General features: G+C 40.5%; 1 protein-coding gene across 2 annotated transcripts in view; it reads left to right on the top strand.

The window, feature by feature from the left end:
• Positions 1 to 18479, top strand: part of LOC131246135 (E3 ubiquitin-protein ligase RGLG2-like) — a 66095-nt gene extending 47616 nt beyond the window's left edge. Inside the window, exons 7-14 of one of the 2 annotated variants that reach the window (XR_009171203.1) lie at positions 5478 to 5557; positions 5635 to 5740; positions 5837 to 5964; positions 6128 to 6308; positions 6582 to 6638; positions 6854 to 6958; positions 7158 to 7353; positions 18108 to 18479. Coding sequence is in view for 1 of the 2 variants with exons in the window: in XM_058246030.1 (XP_058102013.1) it covers positions 5478 to 5557; positions 5635 to 5740; positions 5837 to 5964; positions 6128 to 6308; positions 6582 to 6638; positions 6854 to 6934 (633 nt within the window). In the remaining variant the exon portion in view is untranslated. The remainder of the gene's footprint in view (positions 1 to 5477; positions 5558 to 5634; positions 5741 to 5836; positions 5965 to 6127; positions 6309 to 6581; positions 6639 to 6853; positions 6959 to 7157; positions 7354 to 18107) is intronic. The other variant, XM_058246030.1, reaches the window with a different exon arrangement.
• Positions 18480 to 18693: the final 214 nt, after the last annotated feature.

Raw genomic sequence — 18693 nt, 5'->3', positions numbered from 1 at the left:
ACTCATAGTTACGATGGCCCACTAGATACGATCAATGCTTTTTATCATATGATCGAATCCTATGGACTAGTGTAGTCACTCTCCTCTCATCTCTATTTTCTCTCTATTGTATTTTTTAGTCCTCCAAGAGAATTCTCCCCTTATGAAGAGACATTAGAGAGGATTAGAGGAGTTGGTTAACATCTAGATACGATCTTATCCCTATCGCATCTAATCGCATCCCATTCTCTTCTAATCCATATCCCATTCTCTCTAATCCATATCTATCACCTCCCAATTATTTCAAATTTGAGTGGATAGGAAGGAAAGGATATGCAAGCGGAGATATCACTAGGAAAAGCCGTGTGCGACCTACCTACTAGTGGTTGCTCGCAAGTGGGCCCTATAGACCCAAGTCCAACATCTCCCACTCAATCACATTGTGGGAGGGTCACAATGTTGATTGCGCACACAACTTGTCTCATATCAACATAAAGCGAAAGACCCTGATTAAAGGAATCAGAGGCGTGAGTCACACTATAAAACGATTTTTCCTTGTTTGTGTGGATATCTTCTTCCTCCTGTGCTCTTGAATTCAAACTAGGTGAGAGGAGAGAGATAGATTAGAGGAGATATTGACAAGATCTCATCCCTATCTTAATCGACTCACTCTAATCCTCTCTGATACCACTCTTTATAAGAGGAGGAATTCTCTCAAAGGAGAAGCACCGAAAACATATGAATCAAGAGAATAGAGAGGAAAGGATAGATTGGCCAAGCTTGTCCATAAGGCTCCGATCATACGATCAAACAAAACCAGATTGTATCCTATGGGCTATACTAACCGTGAATCAGAGGAGTCGATAAGTTCAATCTTGCTCCTGTAGTTTCTTGGTGGATCAATGGAAGATGGTTGTCCATCTTCAACTTTGAAAAGGTTGACCCAATTCATGTAGATTCTGTTGAATCCTTCCTTTTAGTGATTGAGTGCACCTATTATGGGCAAATTTGGTACTTAAAAATTTATATCTGATGAGGTCCAGGGTATTATGTAATGGCATCAGTTGGCCGATACGGTATGGGCTGCATCAATTGATATGGCCTTGCAATGGCTGAATTTATTTTTGGGGAAAAATCCAAAAAAATTATCGGTAAATTTCTAAAACCTAAAATGAGGATCCCAAATATATTCTGTCTTGGTATTGGACATGTATTTGATGGTGTAGTGGACCACTTGTTGGTAAGGATGTTGTTGGTGGGGTAGTGCCAGTTTGAGGTACTGAAAGTCAATCAAATATGCCCTAACCGAAAATGAATCAAGCATAATTGGGTGCATTAGGGCCCATGAAATATAATACAACAAAAAGAAGATGGAAAGTGGAAAAAAAAAATGATGGTCCTTCTAATATTTCAACATGGTCTACTCTACTTAATTCACCGAGTCTCACTCAAAATTTGTGTTTTGATCCTCAAAATAGGCGTAGATTTAGTTTAAAATTAGTTTCTAAGTTCCCTTCAGGTCGAATGAATAAAGAAGTGAAAAAACGAGAGAAACTGAAAATAAAATTGTGAGAATCGGCCACTTATGGCTAGCCGTATAACAGGTGCCAATACCGGGCTTATTGGCCTATACTGGCCGCCAATAGGACCCATTTTTTCCCTGACCAATTCACCCTGTATCGCGTAACAGGGATGACCTTTTCCTTTATCAATTTATTTAATGGTCAATGTGTTCATAACTACAGCTGGTTTTTAATACCTGATGAGATCACACAAGTATTTTATGAATATTGTTAGACTTAACCTGGACCCTATCCATTAGGTTATGGATTAGTCACATGGACATCCTAGCCTTGTGTTCATATGTGTATGATACGTGAATGGATGAGATCGGTCTTGTTATGACCAAGCCTAACTTCGAGCCCACTTCACTCAGACATGTGAACAGTCGCGAGCCCCTTAGAATGACTGAGTAGATTAAGGAAAACAACCTACATAATTGTATACAGTTCATTGTCCTTGATCCTAGAGGGCCATGATTGTTTCTAGCTAGTAGTCTAATTATATACAGTTCATCTTTGGTCCTAGAGGGCCGTGATTGTTTCTAACTAGTAGCCTAATTGCACACAGTTCATTCTCTTTGATCCTAGAGGGCTGTGATTGTTTCTAGCTAGTAGTCCCATTTGATTTGTCCTAGTTTCTAATTTTCCTGGGGCTGGGTTATAAGTCATTTTTGGAGTTGTTTTGTTAGCTTAGAGAGCAAGATACTTCTCTCTTAGGCTAGGTTTACTTGCTCTGTAATCTCAAAAGTCTATTGGCTCGTACTTTTCCTGGAGAGTTTAGGAATGGTGAATTGATTTTGTTTCTCCTTGCATGAGGTGTTCTCCTCACTTTCGTTCGAGACCATCTTTTAAATTAAACCATTTGATCCCGATAAGGGCCTGTTTAGAACGTGGGATTAAGGGTTTGGAATTGCATTTGGTCTGATGTAAATTCCATCTAGCATTTGGAAAAGATGGGAAGGATTGGATTAATCTAGGAATCATATCACCAGTCTCAGCGGAGGTATGGTGGGATTTCTGGTGGATTTTGAAATCCACTACATCTGTGGGCCCCATGTTGATGCATGTGTTTTATCCACACCATCCATCCATCCATATGCGCCCTTTACACATGACAATCGAGTTGCATATGCATACAGGTGACCGGTATCAGTTGTGAAATCTGATCCCTTGATTACAATTCCATGGTGGAACAATTCCATGGTCCACCAAACACAGGTTTTACTTAATACAATGTTTTTCCCAAAGGAAGAATTTGATCCCAAATAAGAGATTGGACAGTCAAAATACCATGGTATTTCTAGACATATAATCATTGTGCAATAATGGTGTTAATTCCACCTAATGCAATTCACTACCATTTAATCATGTGTTCCAAACAGGCCCTAAGCTACTGTGGACCCCGCAATTTCAAAGTATGATCTGGTCTTGCTAAGATACTCACAGATCCTTTTTTTTTTTTTTTTTTGAAATGTTTTACATCATTCCATTACTGAGATGCTTGCAAAAATCTCATAGCTTAGTTATTGTGTGCCAATTCCATCTGTTTTCCCCCTGCCTCCGTTACTGTAACACGTGCGTGTTGCTGTTTCATCGTGAATGGGGTGCATCATGTTCTATTAGCGTGTCTTCATCCAGGTGTTGTTCTCTTTTCCTAGATTCCTTCTCTTTAATGGCTGCCTCTTTTGTTCTCTACCCATGCATACTCTCAGACTCGTGCCCATCCATATCCCCCTATCCATGACAACCGAGCAATCCCAGATTCCAACTTGTTAATCCTTCACAACTTTTTTTCAGCCACCCAAAATACATTTTAGGCAACCATCTAGTCTTGGTGCCTGGTTAAAGTCTCCACTTCATTACCTATCCAAACCACCCTATCCTTTCTAACCTTCAAGCCAAACTATCAGCCTTCTAAGATTGCCCCCCTACTGCCCCCTGCTGCCAAGCAGTCCCTATCTCCCCCATGTGCACAGTACAACCCATATCCTTGATTCCACTGTTTGCTCTTGAATTTATCGTCCCTCGCAAAGCAACCCATCCTCGTCTCAAGCAATCCAGTCTTGTGCAATTATTTTCAGACCATCCAAAGACTTAACACATCCAAGATAATTATCCTCATTGATCATCAGCTTTACATCATCAAACTTTCAGATTTCCCATCCACAACAGCTGTCCATTTCGAGCCATGCAATCACTAGCACATCTTCACCTAGCGTTTAGATTCCAGCTCATGTTCAGGCCATCACTCTACGTTCCGAATAACCCTTTACTACCATATAACCATAACAGTTCCAAGATGACCCTAACTGCCCCACTCTAGCCCAAAGTCCCTAATGAGCATGGTACCTTTTCTCCTTTTACCGTCCAATTCGTTCGCCCACCATCCACATTACTTTGACCTCATTCATCCATTCATCGAATCTACACCTCCTGACAGCCCATTGTTGAGTCATCCGAACCAACTACCTACCCTAGTAGTGGGTCGCTTGTGCGTCTAAGGCAGTCATGATACCAAGTTCCTTTATAATCAAATAGATGACCATGCCTTATGCATAGCATGGTTCAAGGTTCAACAACTTGGCATTATGGATTATAAGTTCGAGTTCAAGTCTGACAGCCTGCAACGTTATTATGAAAAGATGATGGATGCACGTGCTCAGATATAGACAGACAATTCTATCCCCTTCATCGTTTTTGTCCCATAAATATTTTGAACATATTTTTAGTAATGAAAACGTTCTCAACAAGCATGTTGGAGATTTGCACCTTGACAAAGGCCTGTGTACCATGAGAAACCCTGTGTTAACAATTGTGATCCTCAGGAAGAAGATGCTGCCTTCCTATGTCACCAAATCCTGTTTCTGAGAGAATTCTGGGTCAGATCTCTCACTTCAGAGGGGTGTTCATTTCAAAAGCCTTCAACTGACACATGTGACCTGATTGGAAGTTAGGAGGAGAATGTCCATATTGTAGATAGCTGATTAATTTGTAATGCAGTCATATATCCATCACCTTGTTGGATGGGCCAAATGCGATTATTTTTTGATCAGATTTCTTTAGCATCACCCACCATTCTGACTGGTGTGCTTTGCAAGTTTTGTCAAAGATCCTTAGTAAGCAAAACTTGAGGTCGAGTTCCTTCCAACCCTGGGGATGTAGATGTGCAAGCCTTGGTTTACGTGTCGATGGAAATATGTGGTGGGATAAGATCGTCATCGTTATGGCTGAGCGTGACATGGACTCCACCACTATGGGCTTAATAAGATGACTGAGAGTATTACGAGGGACCTTGATGTACAGAAAATAATTATATACAGGCCATCTGTTCTTTATGTGTTGGGTTTGATACTCCTTTGACCTAACTCAACCCAGGTGCAACCCATCTCCTAGCCTGTTCAGCTTTTGTCAATTCAATATTGTTGAATCTTGAAGGAAATGTTTATGTTTTTGTTTCTGTTTCTATTTTGAATGGTTTGTCTAGTTGAATGACGAAATGTCAAAGAACGAAGTTTACACTGCCTTTGTTAATTCCATTGAACTACAGTAACACTCATGTCAGTAATAGTGGGAAACTTGAAATTTCTCGTTTTTAAATATAATCCTTTGGTATTACTCATCTAAGTCATGAATTCTTTTTTCTTTCTTTCTTTCTTTGTTTTTTTCTTCTTTTTTTTTTTTTTTTTTTCTTTTTGGCACACACACTCACACACCCCACACACGCCCACATACTTACACCACAATGGGTGCTTGAATCCATGACCTCATGTTGAAACTCTTGTGAGTCTATCACTGATGCCATAGGGTCATAGGCCTAAGTCACGAATTCATTACTGTTCCTTCCAAACATAAATATATCCTACTACAGTAACATGAGTAAAGGTTTTACTGGACAATACCAAAGCTTGTCTCACCAAAAAACTGTGGTTGATGAAGGTTACAAGAAGTGTAAATACCGAAGGTGATCAATTAAGCCCGCAAGAGAAAAGTACAATTGATGCTATTGTAGAAGCAAGGTAATTTTTGGCAACTTATTTCCAGTTAGATAATGTTTTGGCTGGATATGAGTCCTTACATACCCATTTCCTTGCAGCAAGTATCCGTTGTCGATCATTTTAGTTGGAGTTGGAGATGGGCCTTGGGACATGATGAAGGAATTTGATGATAACATCCCTTCTCGGGCTTTCGATAATTTCCAGGTTCATCCCATCTATATTTATGCCCTTGTTTGGCCATTTAGTGACAAGTTATGTTGCAAGCACAAGTAACTGGGATGGATGGGTTTGTCTATTTAGTTTGTGAATTTCACAGAGATTATGTCGAAGAATGTGCCACTTCCTAAAAAAGAGACAGAGTTTGCAGTTGCTGCGCTGATGGAAATACCTTCACAGTATGAAGCGACTTTGGAGCTTCTTATCTTGGGGTATGAAACTAATCATCATCATCTAAGCCTTATCCCAGTTAATTGGGGTTGGCTGGGTATGAAACTGTACACTTTTATTTGTCATTTTATTTTATTGGCTCAATTAATACTTATTCCGAGGCATAGATTGACTGCTTTCATTGCTCTCTTTGTGCTTGAACAGTCGACGTAGAGGTAATGCACCAGGCAGGATTCCTCTTCCCCCACCTAGAAATCATGCCTTGCCTTCTCGTAGTCTGAAGCGTTCTAGACCTAGCAGTTTCCAGCAAAATGAGCCTTCTTATCATGGAACCACTTTCTCCATGAGTACGGCTCCACCAGCAAGTGATGCAAAGGATAAGCAGGTCGCTGTTCTTAGGAATATTTAATTTTGGATTTTTTGTTTTGATTTGATACCAAAAATTAATTGTTTCTACTAGTGAAAGGATACTTTCCTTGGGTTTGAATGGTGAAAATGGTATCATATTTTGATGCTGTGCACAGTGAGACCTTTGAGTGGTGCAACTGGTTTCCTGAGTCTTGTTATATGTGCAGTAGCCATTTGATATTAAATATCAGAGAGTTCTTTTGAAATATGTTAATTGATTTTATCTTTTTGTCCCTATGGAGCTGAACAGGTTTGCCCCATCTGCTTTAGCAGCCCCAAAGACATGGCCTTTGATTGTGGGCATCGGGTGAATTTTCAAGCTTTTGTTCATTTATCTCTCCATCTTCTCTTTCTTTTCTTGCTTCTATTTTGGGCGACTCAAACTAGATATCTCTGGTTGGTTTTTTTTTTTTTAAAAAAAAGTAGTACATCTTGGCCATGGCATTGGAGTTTTAAATCTTTTGCCCTCAATTCTTATGGCCATGTTTATCAGACATTGAAATGTTAGAAATTGGTTGGCAGACATGTTATGACTGCGGACAGAACCTTCATGTATGCACTGTGTGCGGGAGCAAGGTTCGAACCAGAATCAAGCTCTATTAAAAGGCCCCTATCTTTTGTATAGAGGTTAGTACTGTGGATTTCTCACTATTTATGATCTTCTGTTCCCTTTTTGACTAAGGATGTCTAAATTCTCTGTGAACTTGTAGAGAAAATAGTGAAAATTCTGATGGTTTGATCTGCATAGGAAGGAACATTGTTGACAAAATTTAGATGTAGTATTGCTTATATTCTTATTGTGTTGTCTTTCCTTTTATCTCTCCAGATAAATGAATCTGAAGGTTTGGGAGGATTAACATGACGCCATCCCCTTCCCAAACTCAAGTTGTGATTTTCTCTACACCTGTGATTTTATCAATGTCTGCATGTGGGAAACGCAGAATTTGTTCTAATCATCATGCGGAGGGACATTCGCATTGTTGTTAACTTTTCACACTGTTATAGTATTTCATATCTTGATGGTAAGAATTTGTCCATGCAGATTGCATTGCCTAAATATGCTATCCATTCACAGCAAACTCAGACACTATCAGTTTACCTGTTATTACTAACTTGTAGTGTGGTGATCCACCAACTTGCAATGCAAGCTTCACATGTCAGCAGTGCAAATTGTAATGGGAATCTTGTCGCAGAAGAAATTTCTGAATCTTGATAGGAATGATCCAATCATGAATTGTATGCTGGAAATCAAGTATGAACCAGTGTAGTTAATGACACTAGGCGCACCCCAGGCACACTTGCCCCTAGAGCTCCCGAAACCCTACCGTGCCTATGCATAGGTTTGTAGTTTCCAAGAGCAATTTTTTTAAAAAATATATAATAAGTATTAATATTTACATGAAATGTATATTAAATATTAATACTTATATATATATATATATATATATATATATATATATATATATATATATATATATATATATATATATATATAGATAGATAGATAGATAGATAGATAGATAGATATATGTTAACTTTAATAATCAATCAAAATCAATACCAATCAATGAAAAGTAAAATGGAGTTAAGACAAACAGATCAACATACACACTAAACTGATCTATTTATTAAGATAGTATTTGCAACCAACTAATTGATAATCATTAATCAAACCATCAATGGAAGTAGTCAACCACTAAAGTAATACGATTAATCAAAAGCTAAAGCTCCTATATGGATTATAAAAACCATGCCCCAAGTTCCAACTCCCAATCCCTGAAACAAATAAATTTGGGGCAAAGTAATCTTGAACTTTTAGTCTTAAAAGAAAAGAGGACACTGGTCAAAATGGGGTTTAAAAGACCCCTCTATGTTTTACACCCTTGAACGGGTGGTAAAATGCCCAAAGAAACCATAAAAAGGAGGTACCCATAAGGGTAGAGTACCTCAACTGGGCACAATCACTAAGGCAGACTTAGGTGCACTGAAGTGCATGCCCGAGGTAAATGCCTCACTTGGGATCCAGGCGAGGTGCACCTGGGTTGCCTTTGACTACACTAGTATAAACAATCTTTAAGTGTGACTTCAATACATTCCCATCTATTCAGATTGTCCAATTAAGAGAACATATTTATATATGACCTTTATCACAGCCCTTTGACGTGAATATACATGCCAACAGAATGAATAAGTAGTGACATTGTTGCTTCTTTGACGAGGATGTGGTCTTGAAGGTAAGTGGTTGAATGTTCTTGTTGGCTATATTTCTGTTTGCTTGTATTTGTTATCGGGATAAATATCACATGGACATCCACATTCACATTTATAGACATTCACAAGATGTTGCCACATCTGCACAAGAGAGACAAGATCATATAATTGGAAGCCTTTTATTATGATCTCAGGTTCTGATTACATTCAAGGCTACGACATACCAGAAGCCCTTAATTATACTATATAAAGTAAACCTTGATTCTAAGACAATAGTAGGTGACAAAATAGTTTATTTAAAATAAGGTTAAAAGTTGTTTAATGCAGATGCATAGGATAATGCATGCAATGCAGAACAAAGTGTAGTCCCTGCTCTCCTTACACAATGAGGTGTGGAGTGCTCTAGGCACTTTGCAACTCTCTCTCACATATAGAGTCCTTGGTACAATTAGTACAGGATGGACTGAGGGAGTGGGGAACCGTGTGTGGTATTGCACATTCAGCTCACAAGACAAGGAATGCAGGACTGTGCTTTCGTGGAGTGCGCATCACAACATAGTCTGGAAGAGCAAGCATGAAGTGGTACACAGTACCAATCATGTACTTAAAAGAATCACGGATGCTAGATGAGAGAGGGCGTCGGACAATGGCAAGGGCACTCATTGGAGCGATGTGAGTCGGCGTGGGGCCTATGGGCGCTAAGTCTATTATGAGTGCTGAAGATATGAGCGTGAGGTCTAAGGGTGTGGAATTCCAGATGGGGGCTTGGCATATGTGTAATTAGTAAAGCATTAGCAACTAAGGCTAGAGGTTCAGAGAACATCCTTGCTGAGCTATGGCTAATTGGTAGAGAAAGAGGCCTTGAACACTATAAGGGTGTGGACTCGAAGAGCGTTGGGCCTAATTACTTGGCCAACATAAAGGTTAGGCCTCAGCCATGGGCAGCGCCATATACTAGAGCGTGGACCGCAACCATTGCTTTAAGGGATAGTCCTCAAGATGTAAGAGCACGGCCACCACTTGGATCTGTCTTCATCGAGTTGCTAGAGCAGCTCTCATCTAGGGTAAGAGTGCCAACGGGTATCTCTACAAGGGGTAAGGGGACTTTCAGAAATCCCAACATCCAAGGAGATGTTCGCACGTCGCGAACAGTGCTCTAAGGTTCTTTGCGAACAGTTCCTAAGATGTTGATTTTTCTAAATCCAAGGTGCAGGCTGGAGAATGCTTGGTGCAGGTCCGAGCGTGGAAATGCACTATCTGCACCATAGCACTGATTCTGCATGGTGCAGATTGCTAGGAACAGAAGGGCGTGAGCTCAGGATTCACCTGCAAAGATTCAGAGCTCTAAGGGAATTCTCAAAACTGATTTCGAGAATATGAAAACTAACATTCAAAACGGACCCTTGATGGGGTATTAATAAACGTGCTCTTGGGTCCGTACCCAAATAGGGTCCACACGAGGTGATAACTGACACGCACTCTATCTCATGCTCTTTAAAGACTAGAAGGAATTTGTCAACTTGTGCTCCTTTGCTTCTAAGATGAGTGCGGGCACTGGAGGCAAGAGGGCTGGCACCCTTCGCTTGTCTAGCAAGAGCACAGGCAGCGCAACTCTTCTTAGGAGCATTCGATATTTTCGAGCTGGCGCTCTAGCATTTTAGACAAGGGCTTGGCAGGCTTGTGTCATCCTTGTGATTTTTCACACAATCACACCTAATTATTCTTCCAACCCAAAAGGTAGAATATGGATATTATGGAAACACGCCAACTCAGCTAAATCCTTTGAATCAAAGCAATGCTGAGTTTTCTATAACTTGCACAATCTTTAGGATCTTCATATTCATTTTCTTGCAGACTTCATCATCTTGTACCAAGGTTTTGTTCATAATGTTCCTATCAAGGGCATTCTCTTGATTTTTCCGGATTATGTGGCCTATTTCATCATCATTGTCATCATCATCATCATCATCATTATCATCCAAGCCTTACTCCAACTAATTGGGGTTGGCTACTCGAATCATGTTCTGCCTTCCCGCTTTATCAAGGACCATATCCTTTAGTCGAATAAACCATAGGTCATCAAAACTTTTCTTGTGATCTCCACCCACGTTCTTTTGAGCCTTCCCCTTGACCATTTACAGCCTTCAACTTGAACCCATTCACTCTTGATAGTGTAGTTCACGTCTCCATTGCATATGACATAGCCAAACCATCTATGTTTACTTTCACCCATCTTATTTCCTATTGGTGCTACTCCTAAGTTCCCTCAAATGCCGTCTTTTCAATTCTATCCTTTCTTGTCTTGCCACTCATTCATCTCACCATGCTCGTTTCAGCTATACTCATCCTATAGACATGTTGTTCCTTGACTACCCAACATTCTATCATATAAAACATGTCTGATCTTATAGCTATCCGATAAAATTTCATCATGTGGCCTTTCTTATTGGGACATATTTTTGTGGTATATGGGGTTCATTTCACATGTGGCAACCTTTTGTCAAACATGCAGTTTATAGGACTGTGGGCATTTAAATAAAATATATATAGGAAGAGAAGACCGTGCACAATAATTGTGAGTAAAGACTTCAAGAGCTTCTTGTTTTTCTTGTTGTCTTGTTTCATGCATAGTTTGGCAATTAGAACCCTAATCTATCTCACTACCCATGCTTAAGAAAATTTAGATTTGAGGGATGCCTCTTGTTGGGCTATAAAGCTACCACCCACGATCTCTTTCATATATTCCCTTATTACACTCTAAAGATGACAAAGAAACATCGCTTTTCAAAGACATTTTCCAGCCCTTGAAGATGGTCTTGTAGTGAGAAGTCTTGATGAAATTGAATTAGACTTATAACATCCTCTACCTACAACAATAGTTTTTTCACATGTGTTTTCTAGCATTCTAGCTAAGTTTTGTGCATACACTTGGTTATGCATACTAGTGAAGGCTACTTTTAGTAGTTGGGGTATTCATGAAGGAGTCATTGAGTCTATGAGAATCGGTATCAGAGCAAGTCATTTCTCTTGGCATCGTCTCTATGTCAAAGGTCATTGTGACTGAGCATGCTGGCAGGAAGTGCAACATCTGAGCTAGAGGGACATCTCCACTAATTCAAGTCTATGAAATTTGGTTATTGGATGATTGCATTGGCAGGTTGGAGTTTGCCATGACCAATGGAGAGTTGGGGACCTCGGTGAGTAACAGAAAAGAGCATGCCAAGACAGTTAGAGGAACTCAAGAGTGACAGGAATTGTGATGTGGACGTATTGAAGGCTTGGATGGCCGGAATCCATGAAGGTTTGGAAAAGTAGATTGAGGATCTCAAGGCCACAAATGTGAAGTTGATTGCTAAGGCCTTTGAGAAGCCCTCGGTCAATTGGGCCAACTCCAAGAGAGGTTACCAAATTGTTGACAGGGATTAGATGGGGCAAAAGAATAGGATCTTATCCTAATCCCCTTAAATGTCTCCTCTAATCACTATTTCATTCCTCTTGAATTCTCTTCAAAAGATCATTTGTAAGCAATTTCCTTTGAGAAGAGAAAGCGGAGACTAGAGAGAGTGGGACATATCCCTGTCCATTTGGTTCTAACCTGATGATCCAAGCTGTTGATCATGTCTGGTCGGCCATAAGAATTGAGGATCCGCTAGAAAGAGGTCGTCCATCTTCCGCTTTGCAGAAGCCCACAAGATTAGATCATGTAGATTCGTTGGACTTGAGATTTTTGTCAATCGGGCTCACTATCATGCTATAGGTTTGACAAGGGTGTTAGTGCAGTAGGTATGGAAGATCTATCACAGAGGCCAACACCGTGGGGTTAGTCCTTTTGGCTCTACATGCACATAGTAGTGAGGCTTGTACATAGTAGAAGTGTAGAAGGTTTGATGCAGGACATGAAAATTAAATATGATATGCGAGATTTCAGGCTTAAGATCACGTTAGTTCAAAAACAATTACACAAATTCCATATCCCACATGAAAGTCCAAACATTCAATTAAGGGGAATCTATGCGGGTCCAGGCCTACACATGATAGGGCTGGATCAATAAAAATTATGAACCAAACAATACTAAAAAAAAGAAATAATCATCCACACATGCATAGTAATCAGTCCCTAATCCAGGGTTCACCAATTTCAAACCAAGGAACCCTAGAGTAAGAAAAGGGGCATAAAATTGGAGATTTGAGTAATTTAGGGTTAGGTTTAGGGATTTTGGGTGAAAGCGGAGTGAAAGAGAGGAGAGAGACGAACCAGAGAAATACTGCACACGTGGACAACAACAATGGCCCAAACGCACATGCGTGTGATCTCGGCCGCACGTGTGTGGGGCCCACTATTCAGAAAAAGGCCACCTTAGCCTTGATCGGCCAGTGATGGACTCCAAAACTCCCAAATCTCAGCTCGCTCTGATGTACGGTTTGTGCATGGTGCTCCGTCGAAGTTTCAGCCCTCCTGTAGGGCCAGATTCTGAAATTATGCTGTGGGGAGGAGAATTGCTGCAATAGATGATTGATTCGAAGTGTAGATGATGGGGTGAGATGAGAAGAAGAGATGGTAGAAGATGGGTAGTAGAGATGGCGATGGATGGGGGCGAATCGGGATAGATGTGGCTTCGCACTACGGTAGTTAACCCTTCGATGAAGGGAGGACTTCGCACCCAATTATGCTTTACAACTCAGAGAGTAGGAAAACGCAGAATTTTTATTAATCTTCAATGAATCAAAAGAACTACAAGGGGTGTCTATTTATAGGGAAAACCCTATACTCCAAAACTCGTGCCATGTGCGCAACCTATTACTTGCCGATGAAGTAAATTAAAATAAAAACCAATCAAAGAAATCTAAAGCTTCACGATGTTCTAAATAACATAAATAAGCAAAACCTAAAATATGAAATCAATCCGACTAGTGGGCCACGATCATGAGATCTTATGATGGGCTTTTCTTAGCTATCAGGCACATTCTCTTGAACCAAAACTTCGTCTTCTAACTAGGAGGCCCTCCCTGGACGCCGTCATCGATCCAGATCGACGATGGGGCCCTCCTGGCGTACGTGCGTAGGGGGGCGGCGTGAGTGCGTGTGTTGTCCCCATAAATTCTCCCCGGCTGCAAAGATTTCGCCACTGGCGAAATAAAACTCCTGAACTGTTCCAGGATGTCAGGATCAAGTCTCTGAAGCTCCTCCTCAGTGAGCCACGTGCTGTCTGAAGCTGGGCGTGACTTCCATTTAACCACGTACTTCTGAAACCCGCCGTCCGACGTTGAAACTATCTGATGGTCCAGGATATCTTCTATTTCCTTTTTAGGTGTGTGAAGGTTAGGTATGGGAGGTAGAGGCTGAGAAAATGTGTCGGGAAGGATATGTATGGGAGGTAGAGGCTGGGAAGATGGGTTGGGACGGGCAGGTATGGGAGGTAGAGGCTGGGAAAATGGGTCGGGACGGGTAGGTATGGGACGTAGAGGCTGGGAAAACGGGTTGAGAAGGGTAGGTACGGGAGGTAGAGGTTGGAAAAATGGGTCAGGATGGGTAGGTATATGACGTAGAGGCTGAAAAAATGGGTCTGGAAGGGTAGGTATGGGAGGTAGAGGCTGGGAAGAAAGGTTAGAAAGAGTATGTATGGGAGGTAGAGGCTGGGAAAATGGGTCGGGAAAGGGTCATGGTTCAAGGGATAAATATGGGGAATCAGGATGGGTGGGTGAAGGGTCGGACAAAGTATCAGTGGTCCTCTGAAAAGTAACTAAATCCTCCACATCGGATGTGAAACTAATTCCCATGGAAGGTAGAAGATCTACCTCATACACATTGAGACCGTTTCGTTTTATAATTTTGAAGGGTCCAGCGCTACGCGCGTGTAACTTACGAATGGCCCTTGGTGGGTACCGCTCGGGGCTGATGTGAACCATCATGGAGTCTCCAATATTGAATCCTTTGAAACGTTTATGCTGGTCTGCAGAAAATGTGTAATGTTCATTACTAGTCATGATCTTCTGCCTGATTTCTTGATGCCATGAATGAATGTGATGCGCAAAAGACTCTACAGACTCTGACAGCCTATGAGATAGTGACATAGGGACAAGATCAATAGGTTTCCTGGGTTTATAACCAGTAACGACTTCACGAGGACTTAGACCTGTGGACCTATCAACAGAACTATTTAACGTAAACTCGGCTGTAGGTATTATAGTGTCCCATGTTCTGGTGTACTCTATATCCCTCCTAGGGGGAGACTCATCCGGTAGATCATCAGGAAAGACATCACGTAACTCATCCATTTCTGGAATGGCCTTAGTGGGTAACTCTACACTAGCCTCTGGTGCACTCTCTCTAGTCACAAGGCCACACATGTTGTACCCCTCAAAATAGTGGTATTGATGTCTCTTATGAGGTGGGTGCACGGGTACACACCCATAATTGATTCCTTGACCAACTCCATTCATTGATCTATCTTCCAGGCCACCTGCCTGAGATTGGACATCTACCTAAATGGTGGGGTTTGTCCTGGCGATGGTCTTTAGTCGGGTAATGCGTACATCAAGCTGTTCAAAGCATTGGTCCATTTCCAAGCGCTTAATTAGAAACTCCAACTTCTGGGACAACTTGTTTAGTGACTCTTGCAATTGTTCCATGTTTAGTGTAGAGTGCCAACCAAAATTTAGCAATATAATTGTCAAAATATAAGATTTTTTTTTATATTAATAAATAACCTAGTTTCTAAATACGAAATAGGAAAGTTTTTAAAACAAGTTAAGAAAGTTTCTAAAAAAAAAAAAACAAATTAGGAAAGTTTCTAAAGAAAAGCAACCTAGTTTCTAAAAACGAAAAATGAAAGTTTCTAAAAACAAATTAGGAAAGCTTCCCAAAAAAAAAAAAAAAAAGTTAAAAAAGTTTCTAAAAATAAACAACCTAGTTTCTAAAGAAAAAGAAAAAGGAAAGTTTCTAAAAATAGAAAGTAAGTTAGTTTCTAAAAAAGAAAAAGTTAAAGTAAATTAGTTTCTAAAAAAGAAAAAGGAAAAGAAATTAGTTTATAAAAACAGATTAAGAAACTTTCTAAAAAAACAGAAAAGGAAAGTTTCTAAACCTAGAAATAGAAAACTAAGTTCTAAGATAATTCAAATAAGGGGATAACAGAAAATTTCAGCACCTTATGTCAGGGTTTATGGACCTCTAAACAACCATATATGATGAGAATTGATGCGTAATGAATGTAAACAACCAAACCCTAAACATGTAATGAATTCCCCTACAAGAACCCTAGGCTTTGATACCAAATTCGATGCAGGACATGAAAATTAAATATGATATGCGACATTTCAGGCTTAAGATCACGTTAGTTCAGAAACAATTACACAAAGTCTATATCCCACATGAAAGTCTAAACATTCAATTAAGGGGAATCTATGTGGGTCCAGGCCTACACATGATAGGGCTGGATCAATAAAAATTATGAACCAAACGATACTAAAAAATAAAAAATAATCATCCACACATGCATAGTAATCAATCTCTGATCCAAGGGATTCACCAATTTTAAATCAAGGAACCCTAGGGTGAGAAAATGGGCATAAAATTGGAGATTTGAGTAATTTAGGATTAGATTTAGGGATTTTGGGTGAAAGCGGAGTAAAAGAGAAGAGAGAGACGAACCAGAGAAGTACCGCACGCGTGGACAACAACAATGGCCCAGACGCACATGCGTGTGATCTCGGCCGCACGTGTGTGGGGCCCACTATTTAGAAAAAGGCCACCTTGGCCTTGATCGGCCAGTGATGGACTCCAAAACCCCCAAATCCCAGCTCGATCCGATGTACGGTTTGTGCGTGGTGCTTCACCGAAGTTTCAGCCCTCCTGTAGCGCTAGACGCTGAAATTTTGCTGTGGGGAGGAGAATTGCTATAATAGATGATTGATTCGAAGTGTAGATGATAGGGTGAGATGAGAAGAAGGGATGGTAAAAGATGAGCAGTAGAGATGGCGATGGATGGGGGCGAATTGGGATAGATGTGGCTTCGCATCACGGTAGTTAACCCTTCGATGAAGGGAGGACTTCGCACCCAATTAGGCTTTACAACTCAGAGAGTAGGAAAATACATAATTTTTATTAATTTTCAATGAATCAAAAGAACTACAAAGGGTGTCTATTTATAGGGAAAACCCTATACCCCAAAACTCGTGCCATGTGCGCAACCTATTACTTGCCGATGAAGTAAATTAAAATAAAAACCAATCAAAGAAATCTAAAGCTTCACGATGTTCTAAATAACATAAATAAGCAAAACCTAAAATATGAAATCAATCCAACTAGTGGGCCACGATCATGAGATCTCATGATGGGCTTTTTTTGGCTATCGGGCCCACTCTCTTGACCCAAAACTCTGTCTTCTAACTAAGAGGCCCTCCCTGGACGTCGTCATCGATTCAGATCGATGGTGGGGGCCTCCTTCTGGCGTACATGCGTAGGGGGGGTGGCGTGAGTGCGCGTGTGCGCGTGATGTCCGCATCAAGGTTCTAGAGCAAGTTAGACCCTTGTAGAGATGTGCAGAGATCTCTGCAAGATTCTAGAGTTCCCTTGGAAGTTTCATAATTAGATATGTGTAGAATCGTCTTAAAGGTTTGGAAGGTTCCTAGAGCATTGGATCCAAGTGTCATAATCTAGGCCATGGGTGTAACTTATCCAAAAGTTTCTTTGGCCTATATGTAGGTGAGCTTTCTTTATTTTGACCAAAAACATTAAATCTGTAACATTCTTCACTTGAGCTTTGTTATGTTCTCTAGCATTCTTGGCACATTCAGTGCATGGCAATTGGTGATGCACATGGGTGTAGAATGCCTTGGGTAGCTTTAGGGCTTTGAGCAAAGTGCCTCTACACCAAGAGGGCTAGGATTAGCAAATCTGTGACAATACGGTGGTCCTCACCATTAAAATGACCATGCACGAAACTCAGGCTGGTCCATTCAATAGGTATTTCATCCCTGACATGAAAAGAAATGGTTTCAATACAATTGCCAAGGACCCACATTCAACATACAAGTGTCCCTCACCATTAAAATGACCATGCACAAAACTCATGCTGGTCCATTCAATAGGTTGCCCATCCCTTTCATGAAAAGAAACGGTTTCAATAAAATTGCCAAGAACCCACATTCAACATACGAGTGTCCTGCCTGATTATTGGACCGTCTGGATTTTTTGCATATGGTCATCTAACAATAGTGATGATGATGAATTTTCTTCTTTTCCTCATTGCCCTCTTAATTTTCTTTATCTTCTCATTTTGGGTTCTTTATTCTTTCTCTGATTACTCCAGTCCTTAGGCTCATAGGAGAAGCCCTACAATTTGAGAATTGATTGGGCTTCCACTCTCTTCCTATGAGCAGAAGCCCTACTTATTATGTTGATTTATCTAGATGTTAAGTAGTGCCATGATCAAAAAATTTTCCCCTATCGTATCAAAGGGATTTCTTGCACTCGCTGGTATTTATGGCTTTAACCTTGCCATCATCATGAAAGGTTGTGGATTTCACCTTCATTGCTAGTAGAGAACTGATGCCATGGTTGTTGCAGAGCTCGTCATTATCATCTGTTGCAAGGAATCCAGGGAAGGCCTCCTCCCAAATGAATTCGGCAAGAAATTGTGCAGGTTAGGACATAGCCGTGGTTAATGTGGATTGGATTCAAGCAGTGTAAGGTTAATCCTGTAATTGAAAGCGGAGACTAACAGGCCCAATTCCCTTCAATTTCTTCAATGGGTTATTTGCAAACTAGGTTTGTAGATAAGACTGTCCTGTTCCATCAGCATGAATGGTGAGCTGCTGTCTCAAGGATAGAAATTTCAGTATCAAGTGTGTAGTCTGAAATCTGTGAGAAATTGTGGTTATACAAGGTGATATTTCATGGTTGCAGAATTTGCAAAAAAAGAATAAGAAAAAAAGAAAGTGTTATTTGAAATTTTGTAATAAATGTGTCATGAGCCATTGCTGTTGATACTGGAGAAACTTTCAGAATGAAGTGTGCTATTTGAAAATTTTCTAATAAACGTAATATGGTTGGGATATGTTACAAAGAAGCTAACTCAATGTACTCTTGCTTGGGTGGTAGACCCCCAGGGGTTTCAACATCCAGTCAAGGGTTCAAGTATCCATAGGTGGTG

This window comes from Magnolia sinica, chromosome 5, assembly GCF_029962835.1.
Source record: "Magnolia sinica isolate HGM2019 chromosome 5, MsV1, whole genome shotgun sequence".
Lineage (NCBI taxonomy): Eukaryota > Viridiplantae > Streptophyta > Magnoliopsida > Magnoliales > Magnoliaceae > Magnolia > Magnolia sinica.
This window is presented reverse-complemented; position numbering and strand designations above follow the sequence as displayed.